Here is a 23,098-nt window from a genome sequence, read left to right as displayed (position 1 = left end):
CCTTCCTAAAGCCAGGTAAGCAATGCGCTGGGCTCTGAGAAGGAGGCATGAGGGCTCTGACAGTGTCCTAGAGTCCTCCCATCTCCTTCGCAAAGCCTAGTTAGTGCTTTCTCTAGGCTTTGCGAGGAAAGCTTTGTGCCTCCTTCCCAAAGCCCAGTGCCTTGCTTAGCCAGCTCTGGGAAGGCAATGCAAAAGCTGGGGGGAATCAAACTATGGTTTTGCTTTCCCCCTGCCACGCGACAAGGCAGCATGCTGTCTGCGGGTTCCATGTCAAAGTACTCTTACGGCCTACCTGGTATGAAAAGTTGGGTCACCCCACTTTAGATTCTTTTTGCATCTATGTATGTATACATCTTGGGAACTCACACAATGGTGCTGTTTGTATGCTACTTTTATTATTCTGTATCCTGCACTGGGTGACTTTTAGCTTCAAAAAGCAGGGTAAAAAAATTAAATAAATAGCCATAACTTTTAAAGTACTAAACCCAATTCCATAGTTCAAAACCACAGACTTCTGAGAACCTATTCCAATGAAGGTTAGGTCATACATACCCCATCTCATTCTCCCATGCCTACATGAAATAGTAAAGTATTAACATGTCTTATTTAGATTTAAGATTACAATTAATTCAGCAGATCATTGAGATATGAATTCACTGAATTTTTGGACATATTTCGTTACTTTGGGTTACTAACCACAATTACTACCAGAAGTACACAGAACAAAGTGGAACTTCATTTCACTTCTGGTTCTATTACTATTCCATTTTGGAGGAAGGTTAAACAGAATCACATTTTAATTTTTGCATTGCAATAGCCAAATTATTTAACTTGCAGTACTTGAAAAGAGTGAGCCTGTTACACACTGAAACATAGTAGTCAAGGAGGCTGTAGCACTTAACTGACAGCACGCTAGTTGTAGATTTAACAAAATTTATGCCTATTAACTGCCTAGCCTCTCCTTCCATTTTCTTTATTTTCCCCATTATGTGACATGGTTGATAATTTGTTTTTAGGGTTGAATGAATTGGTGGAGTAAGAGACGAGGGAAGGCATACTTAAGATTTTACTGTGCATGTTCATATTTAAAAAGTCTTGTTGAAAGGTTAAAGCAAGTTATATATAAGGCTCAAAGGAAATAAGAAGTAAAGCTGATCAAGCAAATAGTTATATTTTAATATCTGTACCACTGTTCTGCTCATATGTCATAAAAAAACCACAAACCAGAGACTGTGAGCATTAAAAAAAGGATAAGGAACTACCACCTTCCTCCAAGGACTCTACCTTCAGATGTATTCAAAGAGAGAACTCTAGCCTCAACCACAGCACAATCTAGTTTCAGGCTTAGACACAAAGTTATTAAGAATATGAATGTATTAGCAGTGATACTTCTATGATAGAACCCAACAATACAAAATTCAACTGGATGTTAAAAGGAGGCTTGAAAGTCATCTGAATAAAGACAGCAGTAGAAACTATAGTAGCAACTGAGAGCACCAAGAAATAGATAAGCCCAAGAATCACAATTTAGACAAGATTCAAAAGGTGACAATAAAAGGGGGAAATGTGGCGAAAGAATAGATAACACTAATTCGTGAGATGAATGCAAGCACAATTAACAGAGAAGGCAGAGGTAACAATAAAACAGTGATGGGGTTGCAGTCTTAGTCTCAAGGACTCAGACAGCCTGAATCTTTCAAAGCAGGTCTCATAGGACTGAATTTGCTTTCTTGTCTTTACACTGGGACAGACACATCAAGGTCATGTTTACATGTTAAGTTTCCTTTCTCAGTTTGCCTTCAGCAGCCAAAGGGAAGGGTCCTCAGAAATGTGCTGGGTTTGAAACACTTTGTCTAAGTATGCTATGTGTTTTGCAGTGTTAGGACCAGTATAAACAAGAAGTACATTTTCATACAAGTATGATCCAGGAATAAAGAGCCAGACCCAGAATGCCTTAACTGGATGAAAATGCAGTGGTGTAAAACGCGAAAAACAAACTGCTGGTTGTTGTCCACAGAAGTTGAACAATGCTGTCAAGAAAGGTAAAAAGCTGATGTCAATGTCACCTATCCTGATAGAGATATTCTGATAGCCACAGCAGGTGCTGTGATTCTCCAGCAGCTTGGCTTCACTCCTGGAGGTACACTCCATTGTCTCTTGAGACAGACAGATGCCAACAACCACTTTTAAAGCACTCTTATGTCATGTTAACAGTTATAGCTTCCCCTAAAGAATCCTGGGAACTGTAGCTCTACAAAGGCCTCCTAACAGCTCTCAGCACACTTAACAAACTACAGTCCCCAGGACTCTTTGGGGAAAACCATGACTGCTAAAATAGTATAAGAATGTTTCAAATTTATGGTGTGGATATGATTCAGGTGTCAGGAATCCCTCACAATGGTTCTCAAACTGGACAGCTGGGAGAGCAGGATTCACTGTGTGCCACTGTCCAGATCTGGCCAAAATTTGGATGCAGGAGAGCTGGGGGAAATTAACAACATCTGCAAAGGAATTCTCATTCCTCATAAGACAGACAAGGTCAGCTAATACTCCCAACTCATACAAAGGCTTCCTTGCTGTTCCCAATATTAAAGAGTTCTGCTCTTTTAAAAGACTACTTGTTCACCACCTCGTCCACTAATCTCAGTCTCACAGAAACCAATATACTGCTTTCACAAAATCTTTGTGTTTTGGAAGAAATAAGCCAGAGTATATATCCAAGAGTAAATGGATCTAGAAGAACTATGCAACCAATGGGCACATATATATATATATATATATATATATATATATATATATATATATAACTCCACCATCAGCCACCATAAAAATGACTTTGATCCCATAATGCCCCAGACACAAAACAGAGGCACTTTCATTCACAGGTTCACATGATCACCCTTCTCCATTACCCATACCTTCCCACCCATCACCTTTTCTTAGGGGGGTGGAAGGGACTGCAGAAGGAATTAGGCAGGAAAACTCCAGTGAATGTAGTTTAGATACAAGTCCTTGTTTGCTATCCTATGTCATACACCTCACAAGCTATTTCCCACATATTTGAAGCTCACATCCATTGCTAAAAGTTTTAGAACACATTTTCTGTTCTAAGAAACAGGAATAGTTTTCGGAATGAAAATGTATACCTGCATTTTCACAGCAATCCTATCTATATTCGTATTTTTACTTTGTTACTGTGACAGAGTTGTTCCTGTGCAACCTAGTAGCAAAGGATAACTGATTATTACTAATAAGTCATGTGAAAACAAATGTAATATTTATTACTATAGTGGTGAACGACTATAACAATAAATATAACAGAGTGTAAGAATCCCACAGTCAATTATGAAGCCAATTATATGTGATTTCTCAACACATTATTTACATCTTTGTGCTTAAATATGTTGTTTCCAAATCATTTTTTCTGCATGAATAGTAAATGCTAACACTCAGACACAGCAATCCACACCAATCAGCTATATAACGAAGTGTTTCATGCTTAATGCTGTTTCTACCATCCCATTAAATTTAAGAGGTGACTGCTGTCATCGGATCTATCAAAGGTGATAGTTTGTGCTGGTTCTGGTAGCCTGCAAACAAAAGGTCCTAATGCTGTTATTGAACACATTTAAGAAGACAGATATTGAGGAACCAGGAAGGGCAAGCAACTCTTCAACAAGAATGTGTTATATAAAACTTTCAAGATCAAGTGAACCAGGCTCCATATTTATTGCACTCTGCTCCATGGACCAACTTTGACAGATTGGTGGGGTAACTCAGCTGTTATCCAACCACCATCATGATGATGCCAAGTGAATAGTAAGTGTTCCCAGCCGCCTGTTGAAGTTTACCCCCAGTGAAGGGGGAGAGGTCTGATCCACCACCATATTCCCTATGGGGAACACACTGGCAAAGCAGCCCCAAGCAGGATTGAACTCCATTCAATAGCTGATATCACCTCGTGGAAGGCAGCAGCAGATACGACAGGTGGGCATGGTTTGGGGGAAATGGCCTTGCAAGTTCATACTCTATGCCCTTTCCTTTTATCTACCACTCTCCTACCTCCCTTAAAACCTCTATTAAGACAAAACATAATTAAATGAAGCATCTGTCAAAATTCCTTGCATATCAGCCCACTATGATGTATTAAACAATATGTGGAGACATTTTGAATTCAAGAAGGCATATTAACAAAAATACCATGCATGGAGCTTTTCCCAGCTTACCCAGCAACAGGTATCATTTCTCAGTCTTTTGTTTCATTTACCAAGGATAAATAACCTAATTAATTATCAGCCATCAAAGTGTTCAATCCTTTAAATAGATTTTTCAATGAAAGTAGGTCTTTAAATAAATGCTGTAGTCACAACAGTATCTCCTACACAGTATGGGTTTTTTTAAAGTTTGGGGGATCAAAATAGAAGCTGCATACAAACACACACACACACACACACACACACACACACACGGACTTCATCCTTTTGACACAAAAATCTAAATTAGGGTTTCTTCTACATGAAGTCCCAATTATGTTTTAAGGCCTAAGTAAATAATGCTCATAGCTAAAAACAAATCATAATCCCTGCAGCAGGAGACATTTTTATTTGGAACTGCATAATTCTGTACTTTTTTAACATACATCACTTTACAAATGCAATTTCCTTGGATAACAATTTTCATTACCTACCTGACTGGATTACTCGTTAGAGAGACTCTCAGGGACTCTAAGCAGTTTAGAAGTTTTTCCTCTGAGATACCTGATCGTAGTTCATGGACATATTCTTGAGATGACAGAGTGCATTCGTGTTTACTATTTTTCAGGCCTCCCTTTTTAGGGGAAGAAAAAGAGAGTGTTATAAATGTATCAGAATACAAAGAGTTATTTTACAAACACATATGTCAACTTAAGCAAGACTAGTTTCACCATATCTCCAAGTTTCACTCTTATCAGAAAGTTGTTTTTGTTCCTATTTTTATTATGCATGTTGTGGTTTTTTATATTGTAATTTTATTGTGTGAACCGCCCTGAGATATACAGATGATGGGCGGTGTACAAATTTAATTAATAATAATGATGATGATCATAGTTCTTGCACATCCTATGCAGGTCCTATGCAGAAATAATGATTCTTTAACCATAGTTAAGGAATGAGTTGTTGGAATGTACCGTTCATTCCTACAATCCCTTCTCTTCTCATGCCTTCTCAATAAACTTTAAACCAGGGTTAGAAGTTACTGTGAAATCCAGTTAACCATAACACTGCACAACATACAAAGTACCTCTGAAATGTAAACACCCAATCTTTACTAATTTTGAGGTGCTGATCACGAAAATTACAATAACATTTGTTGATTGGCTCCTATTTAGGAGACAGAAAGACTGTCATGTAAAAATGACCCAGTCCGCATTAAGTACATAATTTCATTTGGCAATGTTATATTTCTAATTCCAGATTGTGAAATATGGCATCATAATGCATCAGTCCATTATACACACCACTCCCAAGACCAAGGGCATACAGCTGAGTAATGCGGTTTAGTCGCGACATTGCAACTTTAAGATGGCTGAAATAAGATGTTGAGATTGCTGATAAGAAGTGAAGTCTCACAGGGTGAGCAAGTCATTTGTGTGACTTCATGTGTTAATCTCCCATTACTCCTGTGTCATAAATACTACACAAGTAATCCCTTCACTGTAAATCCAGAAGTAGTGATGCCTCATAAATGTGTTAACAATTGTTACATTAATAGGAAATGTTTGTAAGCCAGAAAAGGGCCATAACTCCAATAGTGTGGGGAAAAGGTGTTATCAGCTTTATTTTGGATGCAATATCAGGGAACAGGACAAGGCCTGGACCCCACACATATGCTGCAGTATGTGTGCAAGAAATCTTCCAAAATGGCTGAAAGGCATAAAAGAGGGGTAATGTCATTTGCTGTTCCCTATGCACAAAAACGACAGCTCCTTCTACATGGTACTACCTGTTTGTGGAGGCATCACAAGGAAAAAGAAGTGGGCAGTAGTGTGCCCGAAAACACCATCTGATTCTCACCCATTCCAGTGAGAACACGCTGCCTACCTGAAAGAAAGCTATGACAACCTAAAATAGCTGTTAGACTGCTTTCAATACAGCAGGTATGGATGACATCTCTGCGATGACTTGAAAGCAGTGTCTGTGTTGATGGGTCTGCAGCTGGGATATACAAATGCCACTGGGTTTTTTGTGTGTGACTAGGACTACCGAGCAAAGACATTCCACTATGTGAAGAGAGAACGGTCTCAACGGAAATCTCTGAAGGTTAGAGAGAAGAATGTGGAACACCCAGCACTGGCAGAAACACAAAAAATCCACCGCTACACATCAAACTTGGTCTTATGAAAAACTTCATAAAAGCCATGGACTTAAGACAGGATCAGCTTTCAATCTAACAAATTCCGTCAACTCAGTGCAGCAAAAATTAAAGACAGAATTTTTGTGGATCCTCAGATCCATGAGCTCTTTAAAGACCAGATGTTCGACAACCTGCTTCAAGGTGACGAGAAAAAAGTTTGGGATGCATTTTGTCTTGTGTCAACTAACTTCCTTGGGAATGTCAGGACAGAAAACTACAAGGAACTGGATGAGGTCACATTGTCTCTGTATCACAAATTTGGCTGCAAAATGTCCTTAAAGATACACTTTCTCCAATCCCACTTGGATTTATTTCCCATCAACTGCAATATGGTTAGTGATAAGCACGGTGAACAGTTTTCATCCGGAAATTGTAACAATGGAGAAATGATACCAGTGAAAGTAGTCCATTTCCATGTTGGCTGACTACTGCTGGATATTTGCCAGAGACACTCCTAAGCAGCTATGCAAGTAACAAGCAAAGCGGCATGAGATGCAGAAGAAGGCTTTTACCAATACATGTCATATATATGTATTTCTTGATTATATAATAAACTATTGCAGCTCTCTAAGAAAAAGTAGTCAATTTTTTCATTGCCATATTCATGCTCAGCACCTAAAAATCTATAGGAAATGGCTATTTTTATCATAGAGGCATGACTTTTGTCAAATTTTGTTGTGCAGTGTAATTCATGCTAACCTGTAAAACAAAATAAAGTTTAATTTGTAATTCTTTACCGATCAAAACAAATAACAGCTTACACATTTCTTCAATTTCCCTTGTACTCAACAAAAACAAATTAACAAAATTAAACAAAATCAATATCAATATCAAAATGACAAGGTTTCCATTTTTAGGCTAATCTTTGGTGCCTTTTTTGTAGTATACCTGCTATGGGACATGTGTTTTGGGCATATTTGGGAGGAAGCACAGGCCACAGAAACAAGGAAGTGTATGCTTAAATACACGTCCATAGAAGTCATGGGTATCAACAACCATAGCTGGTTATCACATTTGTTAATACAATCAGCATTCTACTTTGTGTTACCATCACAATGCAACAGGGAAGTGGTCTTAGTTCCTGAACAGTGTATACCTTTAAATAATTCCTACCTCAATTCATACAAAAATGTGTCAAATTTACATGTGATACTTTTTTTGCTTAAGGGAGGTTTGTGGGTTTTTTTACACTTCTTACCCTCCCCTTTCTATTTTATGGCAACTATAACTTGGCTGAATATTCACTAAAAATGAATGTCTAGAATTCAGAACTCAATAAATCCATCTTAAGTTAATCAAGGTGGCACAGTCGCTGATATTAATATCAGCTTGATCAGTAACACACATCAATTTTGCTTCAATTTTAAACAGAAATATTTATACTGTGAGCAATATTATAATGAAGCTTTGAATATTTGCTTTCTTTTTAATCCTGCCATAAAGCATCAACAGTACAAAGCTAGAATCTGTTCAAGCACTGTTTGTGAATTTAGTGTCTCTTCATTCACCTATTTTTAAGACTTTAGCTGCAAGTATGGCTTTGTTTTGTTTTAAATTCATGAATAACGGAAATGGATCTCCTCATCAGAATGTACTATCTCTTGATACAGTTCATAAAGTAAAGGATAGAGGGTGAAAGAGCAGATGTGTGAGAGAGAGTAGGGTATATCAATGCAGCAATCAAAAGACTGCTGACTACTAAATTATTATGGCCCCACTCTCACATGCATACATCAACTCTTTCCCCTTCTGTTCCTGACACTGAAAGCTGTACCGAAGGGTGAACATCCCAAACATAACAAATGCTTTCCTCTTGAAGTGGAGGATCTGAAAGGTGAATACATTTAAATAATTATTGTATTTAGAGATTTGAAGTGCCTCTCCCCTAAATACTTCCCATTCTACCACCTTCCAGAACAGTAAATTCAAACTACATGTTCAATGCAAACATCTGAATAGCAGTAACAGGCTTATACTGAAATGTAGCTTGTGGTGTCTAAGTATAGGTACTGTGAGTCGTTCCATACTTCTCTATAACTGCCTTTTTTATCCCCATTATATGTCTGTATAACAAAATTCCTGTTTCTCTTCACTGCCACTTTGCATTACTGAAGTAATAATTCTAGCATCATCTTGGAAGGCAGTTTAAGAGTGAAGGTCAATATGAAAGCAGCACAAAGATGGTTTATAAAAAGAAAGATTTGAAGCACACTACAGGAGACACCCAGAGCTTCCAGGCTAAAAATGTATAAGGGGGGGGGGAATCAAGAAAGGTTTCCCAGAAATGGAAAGCAGCAGACAAGGTACTAAAAATGCTGCTGCAAGCATTGGTGAACAAGTTTTTAAACTAATAAAGAGGCACTCCTAGAGTCAGCAGAGAAATGTAAGAGCAAACTAGTCAAAGACTGAAAAAGACAAGGTAATTTTCCATACTTATAGATTACAAAAAACCAGAAGCCTCAAAAGGCAGTCACTATATAAGCCATATGGACCTGTCATCTGGAATTGATTAACTTAAATCATATCAAGTTAAAACCTGCTTTCCAACATACACAAATCTGCAGGAGTGGCTTATCTAATCTAAGAATTTGACCATCATCACATACTGCAGGTGGTAATGCCAAAGCCTTATTACAAGACATGGAAAGAATTAGACAGACGATTCTGATTCTGATCTCTATAGGATATTTACACGGAACTTTTCAAAATAGCTGACTATGCATAAGTCAATTCAGTATCACTATGCCAATAGCAAGGCCATTGGAGGTGATGACATTCCAGCTGAACTATTTAAAATTTTAAAAGATGATGCTGTTAAGGCGCTACACTCAATATGCCAGCAAGTTTGGAAAACTCAGCAGTGGCCAGAGGACTGGAGAAGATCGGTGTACATCCCAATCCCAAAGAAGGGCAGTGCCAAAGAATGCTCCAACTACTGCACAATTGCGCTCATTTCACACACTATCAAAGTAATGCTTAAAATTCTACAAGGCAGGCTTAAGCAGTATATGGACGGAGAACTCCAAGAAGTGCAAGCTGGATTTAGAAGAGGCAAAGGAACCAGAGACCAAATTGCAAACATGAGCTGGATTATGGAGAAAGCTAGAGAGTTCCAGAAAAACATCTACTTCTGCTTCATTGACTACGCAAAAGCCTTTGACTGTGTCAACCACAGCAAACTGTGGCAAGTTCTTATTGAAATGGGAGTGCCTGATCACCTCAGCTATCTCCTGAGAAATCTCTATATGGCACAAGAAGCTGCAGTTAGAACTGGATATGGAACAACTGATTGGTTCAAAATTGGGAAAGGAGTACGACAAAGCTGTATATTGTTTCCCTGCTTATTTCACTTATATGAAGAATTTATCATGTGAAAGGCTGGACTGGATGGATCCCAAGCCGGAATTAAGAACGCCGAAAGAAAAATCAACAACCTCAGATATGCAGATGACACAACCTTGATGGCAGAAAGTGAGGAGGAATTAAAGAACCTTTTAATGAGGGTGAAAGAGGAGAGCGCAAAATATGGTCTGAAGCTCAACAACAACAAAAAAACTAAGATCATGGCCACTGGTCCCATCACCTCCTGGCAAATAGAAGGGGAAGAAATGGAGGCAGTGAGAGATTTTACTTTCTTGGGCTCCATGATCACTGCAGATGGTGACAGCAGTCATGAAATTAAAAGACATCTGCATCTTGGGAGAAAAGCAATGACAAACCTAGACAACATCTTAAAAAGCAGATACATCACCGTGCTGACAAAGGTCCATATAGTTAAAGCTATGTTTTTCCCAGTAGTGATGTATGGAAGTGAGAGCTGGACCATAAAGAAGGCTGATCGCCGAAGAATTGATGCTTTTGAATTAGGATGCTGGAGGAGACTCTTGAGAGTCCCATGGACTGCAAGAAGATCAAACCTATCCATTCTGAAGGAAATCAGCTCACTGGGAGGACAGATCCTGAAGCTGAGGCTCCAATACTTTGGCCACCTCATGAGAAGAGAAGACTCTGGAAAAGACCCTGATGTTGGGAAAGATTGAGGGTACAAGGAGAAGGGGACGACAGAGGGTGAGATGGTTGGACAGTGTTCTGGAAGCTACCAACATGAGTTTGACCAAACTGCGGGAGGCAGTGGAAGACAGGAGTGCCTGGCGTGCTCTGGTCCATGGGGTCATGAAGAGTTGGACATGACTAAACACCAACAATGTTAATCTTATATCACCAAGAACAACTGAACTGTGGGACTGGAGCATTTGTTCAGAATATAATACCTTTCATATGCAAACACAGATCAAATCTATATTTAATCCTCGCTTATTTGAAGCAACAACATTTCAGAGGAGCAACATATCAGAGAACAAAGACTAGTTTAAAAGCAGAAGCCATGCAAGGAAGAGAAGAAGGAAGCAAAGAAACCCAATGCTCATACAGGCTTATTCACATAAACATTCACTAAATCATTTTAGGGTTATGTCTGAACAGCCACTGTGGCTAATTATTCATATTCTTATTCTCAGCAGTTTGGCACATATTCAGGTAGTAGAAGAGTGTATCCATGCTTATTTAGGCAAAAATTGTGTTTCCTCCCAAAATAAAGCCTCTATGTCTTTCCAGGGATGAGCAGGTAAAAAGTGTTTAGTGCTTTCTAATGAGTCAACATTATCATCATTACTTTCCATTTCATTTCAAGTGTTAGACTGCTTCATTTCTTCTCATTAAAGAAAAGCCACTCTGAAAACATTCACAGAACTATGCTATAAGAAAATTATTTTTCAATTTGTTTTCAGAAGCAAGAATGTACTCTTCTTCTATTTTAAACAGCCATAACCATTGACAAATTAGTGAGAGTTATTGTGTATATTAGTGAATGTTGCACTTAGCATTTATATAGAGAATGTCACTTAGCATTTCAAGCACTTCACAGAAATTAGCATTTTCCACAGCCTTGTAAGGTAGGTCAGCATTCTTATTCTCATACCATATACATGGGATGTCTAAGTAGAACCTCTAAGGGAGTTAAGTAAAAACTATGGCAAATGGAAAATTTGATCAGAGGGTCTTATCTGCCTCAGATCTCAAACTTTGAACCACTTTGCGCACCCTCTCTCTCTCTATATATATATAACGTACACTGCATAATTCATACAGTAAACATTACTGCATTTCTCCCATATTTATAGTTTGCATATCTGCTGGAGACTTTCTCTCTCCTGAAATAACTTTTTTAATTAACATAGTTAAAATGTGACTAGATAATTAAAAAGCCACTCTCTCCACCTAACCTGCATCATTGGTAAGAGTTGCTCCCCCCCCCCTCCCCACAAACCTTACTTTACAAAGCATTATAAAACTGAGTAATAGAATTCATAAAATTTTGGGGGGAAACTTTTGCAGGTAAGCTTTATGCACATGGAAAGGAGATAAAAGAACCATTTTTTCCCTTCAAAGAACAGTTTCTTTTAATCTTCATATACAGAATAAAAACTTCATTTTAATTAATTAAATTAATTTATCTATTGTATTTCAGCCAAAAACTTTCTTTTCTGCCTGGAGTTTGGCTTTTAACGTGGAGGGTTTTTATGTATGTATGACCTCTTTTGCTGGAACAGGAGTTGCTAAACGTGTCCTCTTTTGTTTAGACATATTTGTGTTTACTGTGATTGGTTTTGATATTTACAGACTTACTTCTGTCTGTAAGTCACTTTGAACTTTATGAGTAAAGCAACTAATAAATAACAATAATTGATAAATAACAACAATTTATCCAGCACAAAATGGAAAAGGCAACTAACATACAGGTAAACAAAACAAAACAAGCTCATCAAAACAAACGTATGCCTTCCTGGTACTCTCTACAGCCTGAATAAGCTATTTCATAACGTAGACTTCAGTTCTTGAAATCTTATTATTTTAACAGGAGAAATATTCAATCCACATGTGATTTCTTAAACTGTCATATTCATGATTAACAGTATCTCTACGCAATGGTCCAAAACTATTTTAACTACCATGGCTTCCCCAAAGAACACTAGGAAATGTATTTTTTCAAGAACAGCAAATACTGTTGGATATCTTTTACACAGAACTACAGTTCCCAGCTGTGTTGGGAATTTGACAGCAAATGAGTTTTTATACTGATGTTATAAAATATAGACATGCCTTACATGCTTCCCATAACTTGTAGCTTCCCATAACTTCTACCACGACAGATATCAACTTAAATTGTTCTGCCACAATTTCATTTTCATGACCCATACCCATTATGTAATCAATAAAGCTTCATTACAACCTCAAGCATGCTGCAATGAAAATTGGCTTCTCTACTCTGTTTGGATTACTGTTAATTGCTTTCTCCTCTGGCAAAACAAGACATAGCTCTATAATTTACCTTGTTTTGTTTAGGTACTACATCGGTCACTTAAACCCGTGAGGCTTTTAACTTTTCAGTTCATTATGGATCACCAGCTTCCTCTAAATAGTGGTTTTCTATACAGCAGCTATTTATGGTAATGGGCTTTTAATGCCCATGTGTTTGTCATGCATTGCATATGCACAATTATATTAGTAAACAAAAAAGGGTATCAAGTTCAGATGAAGTTTTTATTTTGGGCTGACACCGGGCAGAATGAAGTAAGGAGCCACAACAAATGAGAAGCAGTCAGAGGGAAAGAACCCATCAAAAAGGTGGGAGAAGCAGCTCTTTCAGGTCTATGCAGATTCCATTGTGCCTCAGTAGAGCTGGCTCCATCCCTATTGGGGATTTAGAAAGAAATACTATACAAATTTAGATGTTCTAATTTCTGCTAAGCGAAGAATAATAAGCACTCTGTGTTCCTTATTCTCTTGATCTACTTTTTGCCTGTTACAAATAAAGGTCAGTGATCCTGTCTCAGCGCACTGTAAGTGCTTTATAAAGCATTTTGCTTTTGCATTGCTTTATAGACACTCTCTCCAGGGGGGAGCAAATATTCTCGCTTACACATATTCTCCACTCTAGAGAAAGCGATTAGAGTAAGATTTCTGTAGAAGAGGGATGAGGAAGCTATGGCCACACCAAATGCCTGCTAGGTTTGCATGCTGTCTCCAGCTGTGTGATTAACGCAGAATTAAGTTTCAGTTGCCAACTTCTGTATGTGGAATGTAGTGTGGTGCATTGGGGGTGATATTCAGTGTTGGGAAACCTAATTTGCTTGCAAAAGGTCGCAAGTTCAATCCTCAGCATCTTCAGGTAAGGCTGGGAAACACCCCTACCTCAAAACTCTGGAGAGTAGCTGCCAGTTGGTGTAGATAAAACTTAGTTAGATTGACCAATCATGTTGGTATAAACTAGCTCCCTATATTTCATGTTCATCTTTGCCTCTGGAAACAAAATGTCATGGACCAGTCCTGGCAAAATGGTGCTGGGGGTGGGAGTGAGTATTTAACCCCTTGTCCTCTGGGTTTCTGGGGGGTTTCCTGTTGTTATCCTATCTCTCACAGCTGTAATAAACCTACCATTAAAATTATGGACTGGTCATTTCTTCGTCAAAGGGCAAATGGGCAAATTTAGCAGGGGATCAAATACTCCCCCCCCCCTTACTGTATGGCTTGATTTTAGATACAAAGGCAGTAAAATTTCAATCCTTAAGTGCCTGGTTGCTTGGTCAAGCTACTAATGAACACTCAGTCTTGAAAGGTTAATGAGGCTAGAGATTCAACAGTTGAGATCAGTACAGATCTCTAAGCTCATTAGACCAATATCACTTGATAGCATTAACATCCTATTGCTTTGCTATATGGTAGTTGGAAAAACAATAATTTATACCTACTTATAATATCTGCATTTGCCCACAAGACACTCAAGGATAGGGGTACTGGTTATAAGAGGAACTCTCCAGAAGATTATCAGTGCATTACACAATAACTTTTAAAATTGGGATGGCTAACCTTTTTTGGTACAAGGACAACACTGATGGCTTGTGGTGTGTGTGACCAATATTTGCTTGTACACAGGGGCATACTTAGGCTGGCCTGTCAAAGATGCAGTCCAGAGAGGTACAAAAATCAAACCTCTCCTCTTTGCCTCAGATAGGTATGAGCTTGCTCCCCAGGCCATTCCTCTGCTGCTCTGGACAGCTCGGCAAAGTATGCAGGCTCCTCTGGGTGCCTTGGCAGTAAAATTCAGCCACTGGTGCGGGTCATTACAACAGCCCTGCAGGGCCCCCTCCCCAGTTGGCCAGCAGCATTATTAGAAACGTGAGCAGAGTGCCCAGCAGGGCACAGAGGGAAGAAAGACAGATAGCTGGAGAGTGCTAAGGGCACAAGGGACAGTGATGATTTGGCTACATCTCCTACCTAAGGGCATAAGAGGCGGGCAGGGGGGTGCCGAAACAGCTATTGCTGAGAGCACAAGGAAGCCTAGGTATGCATTTGCATGCAAACTGCACATACAGGAACACAGATCTCTCACATACATGCACACATACATACTATCAGCATTTTCAGACCTCTCCACTACAGCCACTGAGATGGCTTTACACTTATGTTTCCATGAAAAATAAAAGGCAACATTTCTTCCCACCCCATGCTCTTAGCTCAGGGGTAGAAATGATACATTTTAGTCTTAAAAAAAAAAAACAGAAAAACTTTGTTTTCAGTCTTAGCATAGAATTGCCCAGGGACGCGGACTTAGAAAAAATATTGGGGGGGCCCGGGAAAGCTCATGAATAATAAATAAGCTCATGAATATGCAAATAAAGTGGCTCCGGCCCTAAATAGGGCAAGCCACGCCCCCCAGCCAGCCGATTGGCTGGCTGGGAGGTGTGGCCAGTCGGGATTCCCCTGTTCTCGCGGGATTTCCGGCAGTGCCTCCGATTAGGGCGCGCGGCTGGCTGGCTGGCGAAGGAGCAGGTGAGGAGGAGGCGGGGGACGGCGGCGGCGCTCTGCTGGAAGGGCGCCCGCCCGGGATTATTGGGGGGGCTGAGCCCCCCAAAAAAATTTTTTGAGGGGGCTCGAGCCCCCTCAAGCCCCATGGAGTCGGCGCCTATGGAATTGCCTAGTTCAAAGTTCAGAGGAGGAAAGACCATTCTGTCTGCTCTTTAGGGAAGCTCCCTAAAAGAGTAGGTAGAAAGCTTTATCTCCTTATCAGATTGGGAAATACAGCTGCAGGGTCTGTTGTGTCCTTTCCTATGGCTTGGTGGGCCAAATGCAGGTCACAGATTAGCCACCCTTGTGCTAAAATTATGTCCAGATGGGAGGCCTGTTCACTAAATGTCCACTCCTATACCCACCCACCTAAATTTCTATCATTAAAAAGCTGAAAACTTATTAAGTTTACTATTATGCTAACATTGCCATTTATTTTGCCCTACTGTAGTATGGGCAAACAGATTTTATACATTCTGAATACATTCAAAAACCTGGAGAAGAGCTGATAGGAAAAAATAAAGAAAGAGAATATGTGTGCTATGCATAATAACTGTACCATACCAGCTTCAGCTTTCCTAAAACTATTGTTTTCTCCAGGTTTGAAGAGGGTTTCATCCATCAGCTACATTTAACAATCCTTAAGGTGGTGTTGGGGAACCTGTGGGACTAGGACTCCCATCATTCCTGACCATTAGCAATGATGATTGGGGCTGCTGGGAATCAGAGAGTAACAACATCTAGAATGACCACAGGTTCTCATTTCCTGCCTTCAGAGTCTTCCTATTCCACCTAAAGGTACAGTGGTGCCTCGCAAGATGAAAATAATCCGTTCCGCGAGTCTCTTCGTCTAGCGGTTTTTTCGTCTTGCGAAGCAACCCTATTAGCGGATTAGCGGCTTAGCGGCTAAAAGGCTATTAGCGGATTAACGGCTTAGAAAAAGGGGGGAAGCGGGGGGAAATCGGAACACTTGCAAGACGTTTTCGTCTTGCGAAGCAAGCCCATAGGGAAATTCGTCTTGCGAAGCAGCTCAAAAATGGAAAACCCTTTCGTCTAGCGGGTTTTCCGTCTTGCGAGGCATTCGTCTTGCGGGGCACCACTGTATTACCTTAAATTATTCAGCAATGCTAAGTTTATTCTTATGTGAAGATGACTCACCAATCAATGCTGTTCTGCAGGATAACTTTGTTTACTTTTAAATTCTAATTCATTTATCACAGACTGTACTTTTACAGTCCATTACAATTAAACTCCAAATTTACACACACACGTGTGTGTAGTGGGTTCTGGCCCAGAAACATTAAATCACTATAAAAAAATTTAAGTCTTATCATTCAACTGCATTTTTCTGGCAATTTACCCTGTAAATTACAAGATGGTGAAAATGGTATGGTTCCCCACCACCACCCTTTTCCTTTTCATTAATCAACAAGATTTTGGGAATGGACCATTCTTCCTGGATAATGGAGATTTAAAATGCCCCCAAACAGTGTGGGCTACATCAAGGAATTCCTGTTTGTCCTTACTCTGCCAAGGCAATTCTCCTGACCTAGAATTTGTGGTGGCAAATCAAAGGCATACTGGCATCATGTAGTGAAAGAATCCAATGTGGCAGCATCTTTTTTCAAGATACAGCAGCAATCCTGGTGCAAATCAGGAATCACTCCTATGAAGTCACCATTTCTTTAAACGCTCCCTATTTGTAGCTATGATTCTCTTACCTTATCTGTGTTAATTGTGCAATGCATCAATATGATGGACTCATTTGGGACTTAATTTTCCTCTTTATTATTCTTCCCAAATAAAGGACAATGAAAGATGAACAAATGGGAGGGACTCAGATTTGCGATAGTAAAATTAGTGATTTAAGAAAAATGTTTCTGCACAATTTAATTATTGCCCTCTGATTCAAAGTTCTTTTATCTGGTTTCAAATACAGCTGGAGTGCATGCCTCATTCACTGTACAATAAAACTATAATATAGAGCTCTTGACAGATTCCATCTATTTAGGTGGTACTACTGCTGAAAAATATCAGCTAAAATACGTAATTCAAGCAGTATTCTGGCACTGAAGTATCAGCTAATCAGTCTTTAAGGCTATGATGCTCAAAATCTTAAAGAATGAGCAAACATCTCTTTATCAAAAGAGAATGAATTATCACTGTGGTTTTGGTAAGTCACAGGAACTTGGCTTATCTCAGAAGACTGGTTATTATTAATAGGCAGTTCCCAAAGCTCCTTAGCTCTATATGGTCTCTGCCTGAATTTAATGAAGACAGGTCAGATATTTTTCACACTTCTTTTCACCCACAGCATCTCTAACAGGATTTCTATGTATTTGGTAGTTAATTATATCAGGGACCACACCAAGCACACTAATCCTTCTTCTGTCTCTTTAAACAGTTAGACATGCTTGATCAAGGTATTTTTCATTTATACAGCTCCCAGCAATGCCATCAACATTGTCAAACTTACAAAATAGCCAGATTTTGCTAATTAAGCAATGGCTGAAGCCCAATTCAAACCACTGTAAGTCTGAAATAGGTCCATTTTGAGCCTAACACTGGTTGCGTACCTTATTATTTATTAATTTACATATCACATATATAACAAAATGGCTTCTGAGCAATTTACAACTACAAAATCAATCCATAATTCAAATACACAATAATATGAAAACTTCCTTATAAGAGCTGGCTTCATCACATCTTGTAGGTCTAGAAGCATATCTACATAGACTATGTATGACAAGAGGTACTGTTGTTACAAGTAACCATGCCACCTGTCCGTCCACATTACTCTTACTCAAACATGTATTTAGGGAGTAATGCCAGATACTACCCAACAGTGGCAACCATGACAATTTTTATATAAAGCTTTTAGTAACAGAAAAATTTATGCTACACTTTAATGAAATGTGCCCTTTAAAACGATTAAATAAACTCTGGAAACAGTTTATTTAAGAAATCACCAAATACATAAAATAATTCATGGAAGTAATGAATTATTTTATGTATCTGGTGATTTCTTGTATTTCTTTGGGATTTAAGCACTCTCAAGTATTTCAAATCTAAACCTTTTGGCAAAATCAAAAACTGGAAGAGGATTTCATTTCAGAACTAGAATTCTACTCTTCCACCTACCCTCAGATTAAATTTAACCAATATTTTGAAATATGTAAATTAACTAAGATGATGTAACATGGCAGTTTCTGAAAACCCACTATCCGAAGTCATGCATGCATGTTTGTATGAAACAGGGCATCAGGAAAGGTTCCTCCATAGGCAAATAAAGGTAAAGGTAAAGGTACCCCTGCCCGAACGGGCCAGTCTTGACAGACTCTGGGGTTTGTGCGCCCATCTCACATCTATTGGCCGGGGGCCAGCGCTGTCCGGAGACACTTCCGGGTCACGTGGCCAGCGTGACAAAGCTGCATCTGGCGAGCCAGCGCAGCACACGGAACGCCGTTTACCTTCCCGCTGGTAAGCGGTACCTATTTATCTACTTGCACCCGGGGGTGCTTTCGAACTGCTAGGTTGGCAGGCGCTGGGACCGAACGACGGGAGCGCACCCCGCCGCGGGGATTCGAACTGCCGACCTTTCGATCGGCAAGCCCTAGGCGCTGAGGCTTTAACCCACAGCGCCACCCGCGTCCCATCCATAGGCAAATACCACCCTCCCAATAACAAATACCACCCTCCCAATAACTACAGCTACGGCACTAGCTAAAGTATGCAGTGATAATTCTATGGCAGAGCTTTCCAAACGTTTCATGTTGGTGACACACTTTTTAGACATGCATGATTTTGTGACATGGTAATTCAGTTTTACTAGCCAACCAGAGGCTAGACTAACACCTTTCCAGCCCTGGGAGGAATACGGGAAATGTTCACACCTACACACTGCAGCCAACACACTTACATGTCCTGCGCACAGTTTGGAAAGCTCTATTCTACGGTATCTTCTATCTGAATTCTCTTAAAACTGCTATTTTTGAGAGATGGCTTTCAAACTCCATTTTCAAAGCCTTTCACCTGACTATTCCTAACCACAGTTCATAGTGGTTAATTCTTAACAGGATTATTGTCTCTCAATTTCTTTTTGCTTGCAGCAACCTATCAGCATTACTCTGTTCATCTTCTTTTGCTATAGGCATGCTAATTTAAAGTGCTAAAGCTTGGTTCTGTTTCCTTTAATACAATATTCTGCGATGGAGAACATGAAAGGTGATTCAACAGTCAATTCTTTTAGTTGCTTATCTGTAATGAACTATAAAATGGACAGAAACTCTTCTTACAGAGCAAGAAGAATATTTATATTAATGTGAAATAATTTACCTTTTGAGTATATTATGGCTCAGTATTTAAGTTATTCATTTTAGAAGACTAGTATAATACAAACAGAGGGACAAAGCAACCGCTTTGAAATTTTTCAAGACAGTTCCACTGATGTATCTTTGTTACAATGAAAATGTATAACCTGCAATACAAATTATTAAAACATACTTCAATCTTCATCTGCAGTATGTCACTTTACTACCTGCAGGAGTGTATGTGTTAACATTGCAATAGCTGAAACACTAACATTTTTGACTAGTTTAAGTTCCTAAGAACCAAAACAATTCTATTCTATATGAAACTAAAGAAAAATCTCAGCCTGTTTTCAGCACACAAGAACTGAACACTGCTTCAAACCTTGATTTCCTGCTCTCTCTTTTTTAAAAAAAAGCAGGCTTCGTTTACTCTGAGAGGCAACAAATTGCACAAAAGCAAAGAAAAATGTTTCAACTGCAGTACTTTGTGCCTGGTTTGCATTTAAACCAGCTTCATTTCTGAAGTGTGTTCTGGAAACACATTCTGAGGAAATTCATTGTTCTACTTTCATGTTTTATTGTGTTAAATCTCTCACTGAAATTATAACTCAATTTTGCACTATGTCTGACAAGGAACTGTCAAATCTGCTCCCAGTGAAGGATTACAGCAGTTCTGCTGGTATGGGGCTCTAGTTTCAAATAGCTACCTCCACTACCAGTAGTTCTATTGTCTTCTGCATTGGGCTGTTTGTGTTCACTTTTCACCAAAATCCACCCTAGACCAAGGATGTATATCAAGGAAAGAAATGGCAATAAGCAGCAAGCTCTATAGACAACTAGCTTTAACAGACATTACTAGTAAGATTTAAACAATAAGTATTTTTACATTTAAGTCCTAATGTTTATTTATTTATTAAGTATATATACCACCTTTCTGCCAAGGCATGGAAAGCAGATTACTATTTTAACACTAAAACATATGAATGTTATAATATTGGTCAGGGGTTTGGTGGTGGAAGGGACAGTCCAGATGAAATAGGCACTGATGTTGACTAGCTGCCTCCTTTGCTCCCTTTTTCCTTTCCCCAAGGCAGCTGTGATAATGTCATGGAATAATTGCCTTAGAAACCTGTTAAACAGCAATGTGATATATATTATCCTGATTGGGGGAAAGAACAGGATCCGGTCAGCAGGCCAGATTCTGAACTACCCAACCCCCTGCAGGACACTTTAATAGGTAAGCCAACTTCAGAAACAAAAACTCTTAAGTGTGCTTTCAATTCTTTTCCTTCCTTTCTTTGCCACTCAGCTTGAGTTCAGACTGTTGATGCAAAGAAAAATGTTCCTTTGCAACTTGGATTGAACTCAAGTCAGGCTGCAAAGGAAGATTCCTGTAGCCAATACCAGCAGGGTTTGCAATCAGTACAGATCGGATCAGCATGGATGGCAATCTCTGCTTTCAGCAGGAAGAGGCTGCACTCCAGGGCTTTTGATCTGGAACCACATGGTTCTTGGCTTTCATGATGTAAGATAGTTAGGATATATATGTAAGAAAAATGCAAAAGGTGTGCACTTTCCCCCCCCCCACCCTCTGCAGTAAGAAGCAAGAAAACCATTTTCACTGGATACTAGGGGGTGGAGATGGTAACCAAGCGCAGCAAATGCTGAATACAATATTCAGGCCCACATCACCCCCCAACCCAAATATCACAATGAGAAGTAATTCATTACTGTCTGACAATAGAAATTACCATTTTCAAACTATTGCACTTGCCACAATGAAGTTTTAATTTTGCTACTTAAGGCTGCATCTGAACTTTAAAAAAGCAGATTTGTTTAGGAAATCTGGAATAAAAAGTTGCATTTTAATGTAAGTTTATTGTTCTAAATTTGCATGCCAGAAATGCATTATACATATCAAAGAGACATTCAAGAGGCCAATACAAGTACAATAATTGCAAACAATATGCACATTTTTCCAAGTGTTATATTGTGGATCTGCAAGTGGTGACAGACTACAGTGGTACTCACCGGAACTTTATTTCCGATAATCTGCATGCAGTGATCAACGGAGAGCAGTAATAAGAGATAAATAAAAAAAGCAGAATTAGTAAGCTGAAGCATTTCACACAAGTAGCCAAGAGCTTAGTAGTTAGTAACTGTTAATGATATTTAATGTTAAACATAGAATATATTCACAGAGTCATTTCAACAAGCTGAAAAACAAAATACAAACTGAATTATAATTGTGTACTTCCAGAACGTTTTAATATGAAGAAATGGGCTTATTTGGCTAGGGATATGCTATTTATTAGTTCATGCATACACAAGAACTGAAAATGCTTATTTATTAGGCACACATTTAATACCTGCCATCAAAATTAAGCATACTCTTTTGAGTATCGTTTTATAAAAGTGGCATACTGCAGCAAATAACTTAATTTCCAGCAGTACTTTCATTATTTTCCACAAAAATACTGTATTGAGGAGATGCCTCTAATACCAGCATTTTAATTTGGATGGTACTTCACTTGAATTAAAGAAACCCATCTGAATGTTTAAGTGCTTAAATGTAACACACTGGAGTAATGTTTTTCCCAACATGAAATCTTATGTATTTCTCATCTCAAACTGGGAATTTGTTTTTAGAACTCTCAGGGTTCGTGACAGGGGACAAGTTATTGCCCTACATCTCTCCTTTGCACTGATGTCCAAGGACATGGGATTGATTGAAGAAAAATATGCAACCCTGAATTGGGACAAACTAGCACTAGACAGTAAATGAATAATTATCTAGCAGGTAGTTATATACAGCTCTTATGGCACATGCAGATGTATGTTCTACAACAATTATAGAAACATAGTGGCTCCTGTAAGTGGTCCCACCCCCAATTGCCACAAGTGAGTCTGCAGGATGACCTTGCCCGAAGTGGGGGGTGGGTGTGTGGGTGTGGGTGTGGGTGGGTGTGTGGGTGTGTGTCAGTAACAGCTTTTCTAAACAAGTAAGTTGTCTCACTGTAAAAAAAAAATTAGGAAGTGGTCTAATTGTTGTAATCTTATATAAACTGTTTTGTGAAGACCACCTGAAAAGCTGTAGATAAATACCGTAAATAAATTAAATAAAAGTGCAACACAGCTGGCCACAACTGCTGGATAATAATAGAACAGTATTTTGCTATGTACTTAGGCATTCCAACAGTCAACGCAGACAACTGCTATTGCACCAATACTGAGAACTTCGTGGTAGACCTGCCTGCTGCCTCATTAGAAAAGCACAAAGTCGCATTACTACGTAGAGAGCATTTCTGGGTAAAGTAATATTTTTGATTTGCAGAAGGCACCAGTTTTATCTTGAACCCTTGATATAAACCAGATTCCCACCTCACCCTATGTTTTAATGCCTTTCATTTCCTAAGAATGAGCCATAGTCAGGTAATAGAAGCAGTGTCAAAATCAGTATGTCTAAAGCAATGCCCAGTTCTCAAGCA

General features: G+C 39.1%; 1 protein-coding gene across 7 annotated transcripts in view; it reads right to left on the bottom strand.

Annotated features, from left to right (window-relative positions):
- DIAPH2 (diaphanous related formin 2) overlaps positions 1-23,098 on the bottom strand; it is a 352,430-nt gene that overhangs the window by 295,655 nt on the left and 33,677 nt on the right. For 5 of the 7 annotated variants that reach the window (XM_082208590.1, XM_082208591.1, XM_082208586.1 and 2 more), the window contains 2 exons: positions 21,642-21,662; positions 4,688-4,827 (listed from right to left, as the gene is read on the bottom strand). In XM_082208590.1, coding sequence (XP_082064716.1) covers positions 4,688-4,827; positions 21,642-21,662 — 161 coding nt within the window. The remainder of the gene's footprint in view (positions 1-4,687; positions 4,828-21,641; positions 21,663-23,098) is intronic. The other 2 variants (XM_082208592.1, XM_082208588.1) reach the window with 1 other exon arrangement.

The sequence above is a fragment of the Podarcis vaucheri genome (genome assembly GCF_965113315.1).
Source record: "Podarcis vaucheri genome assembly, chromosome: Z".
In the NCBI taxonomy this organism is placed as follows: Eukaryota; Metazoa; Chordata; class Lepidosauria; order Squamata; family Lacertidae; genus Podarcis; species Podarcis vaucheri.
This window is presented reverse-complemented; position numbering and strand designations above follow the sequence as displayed.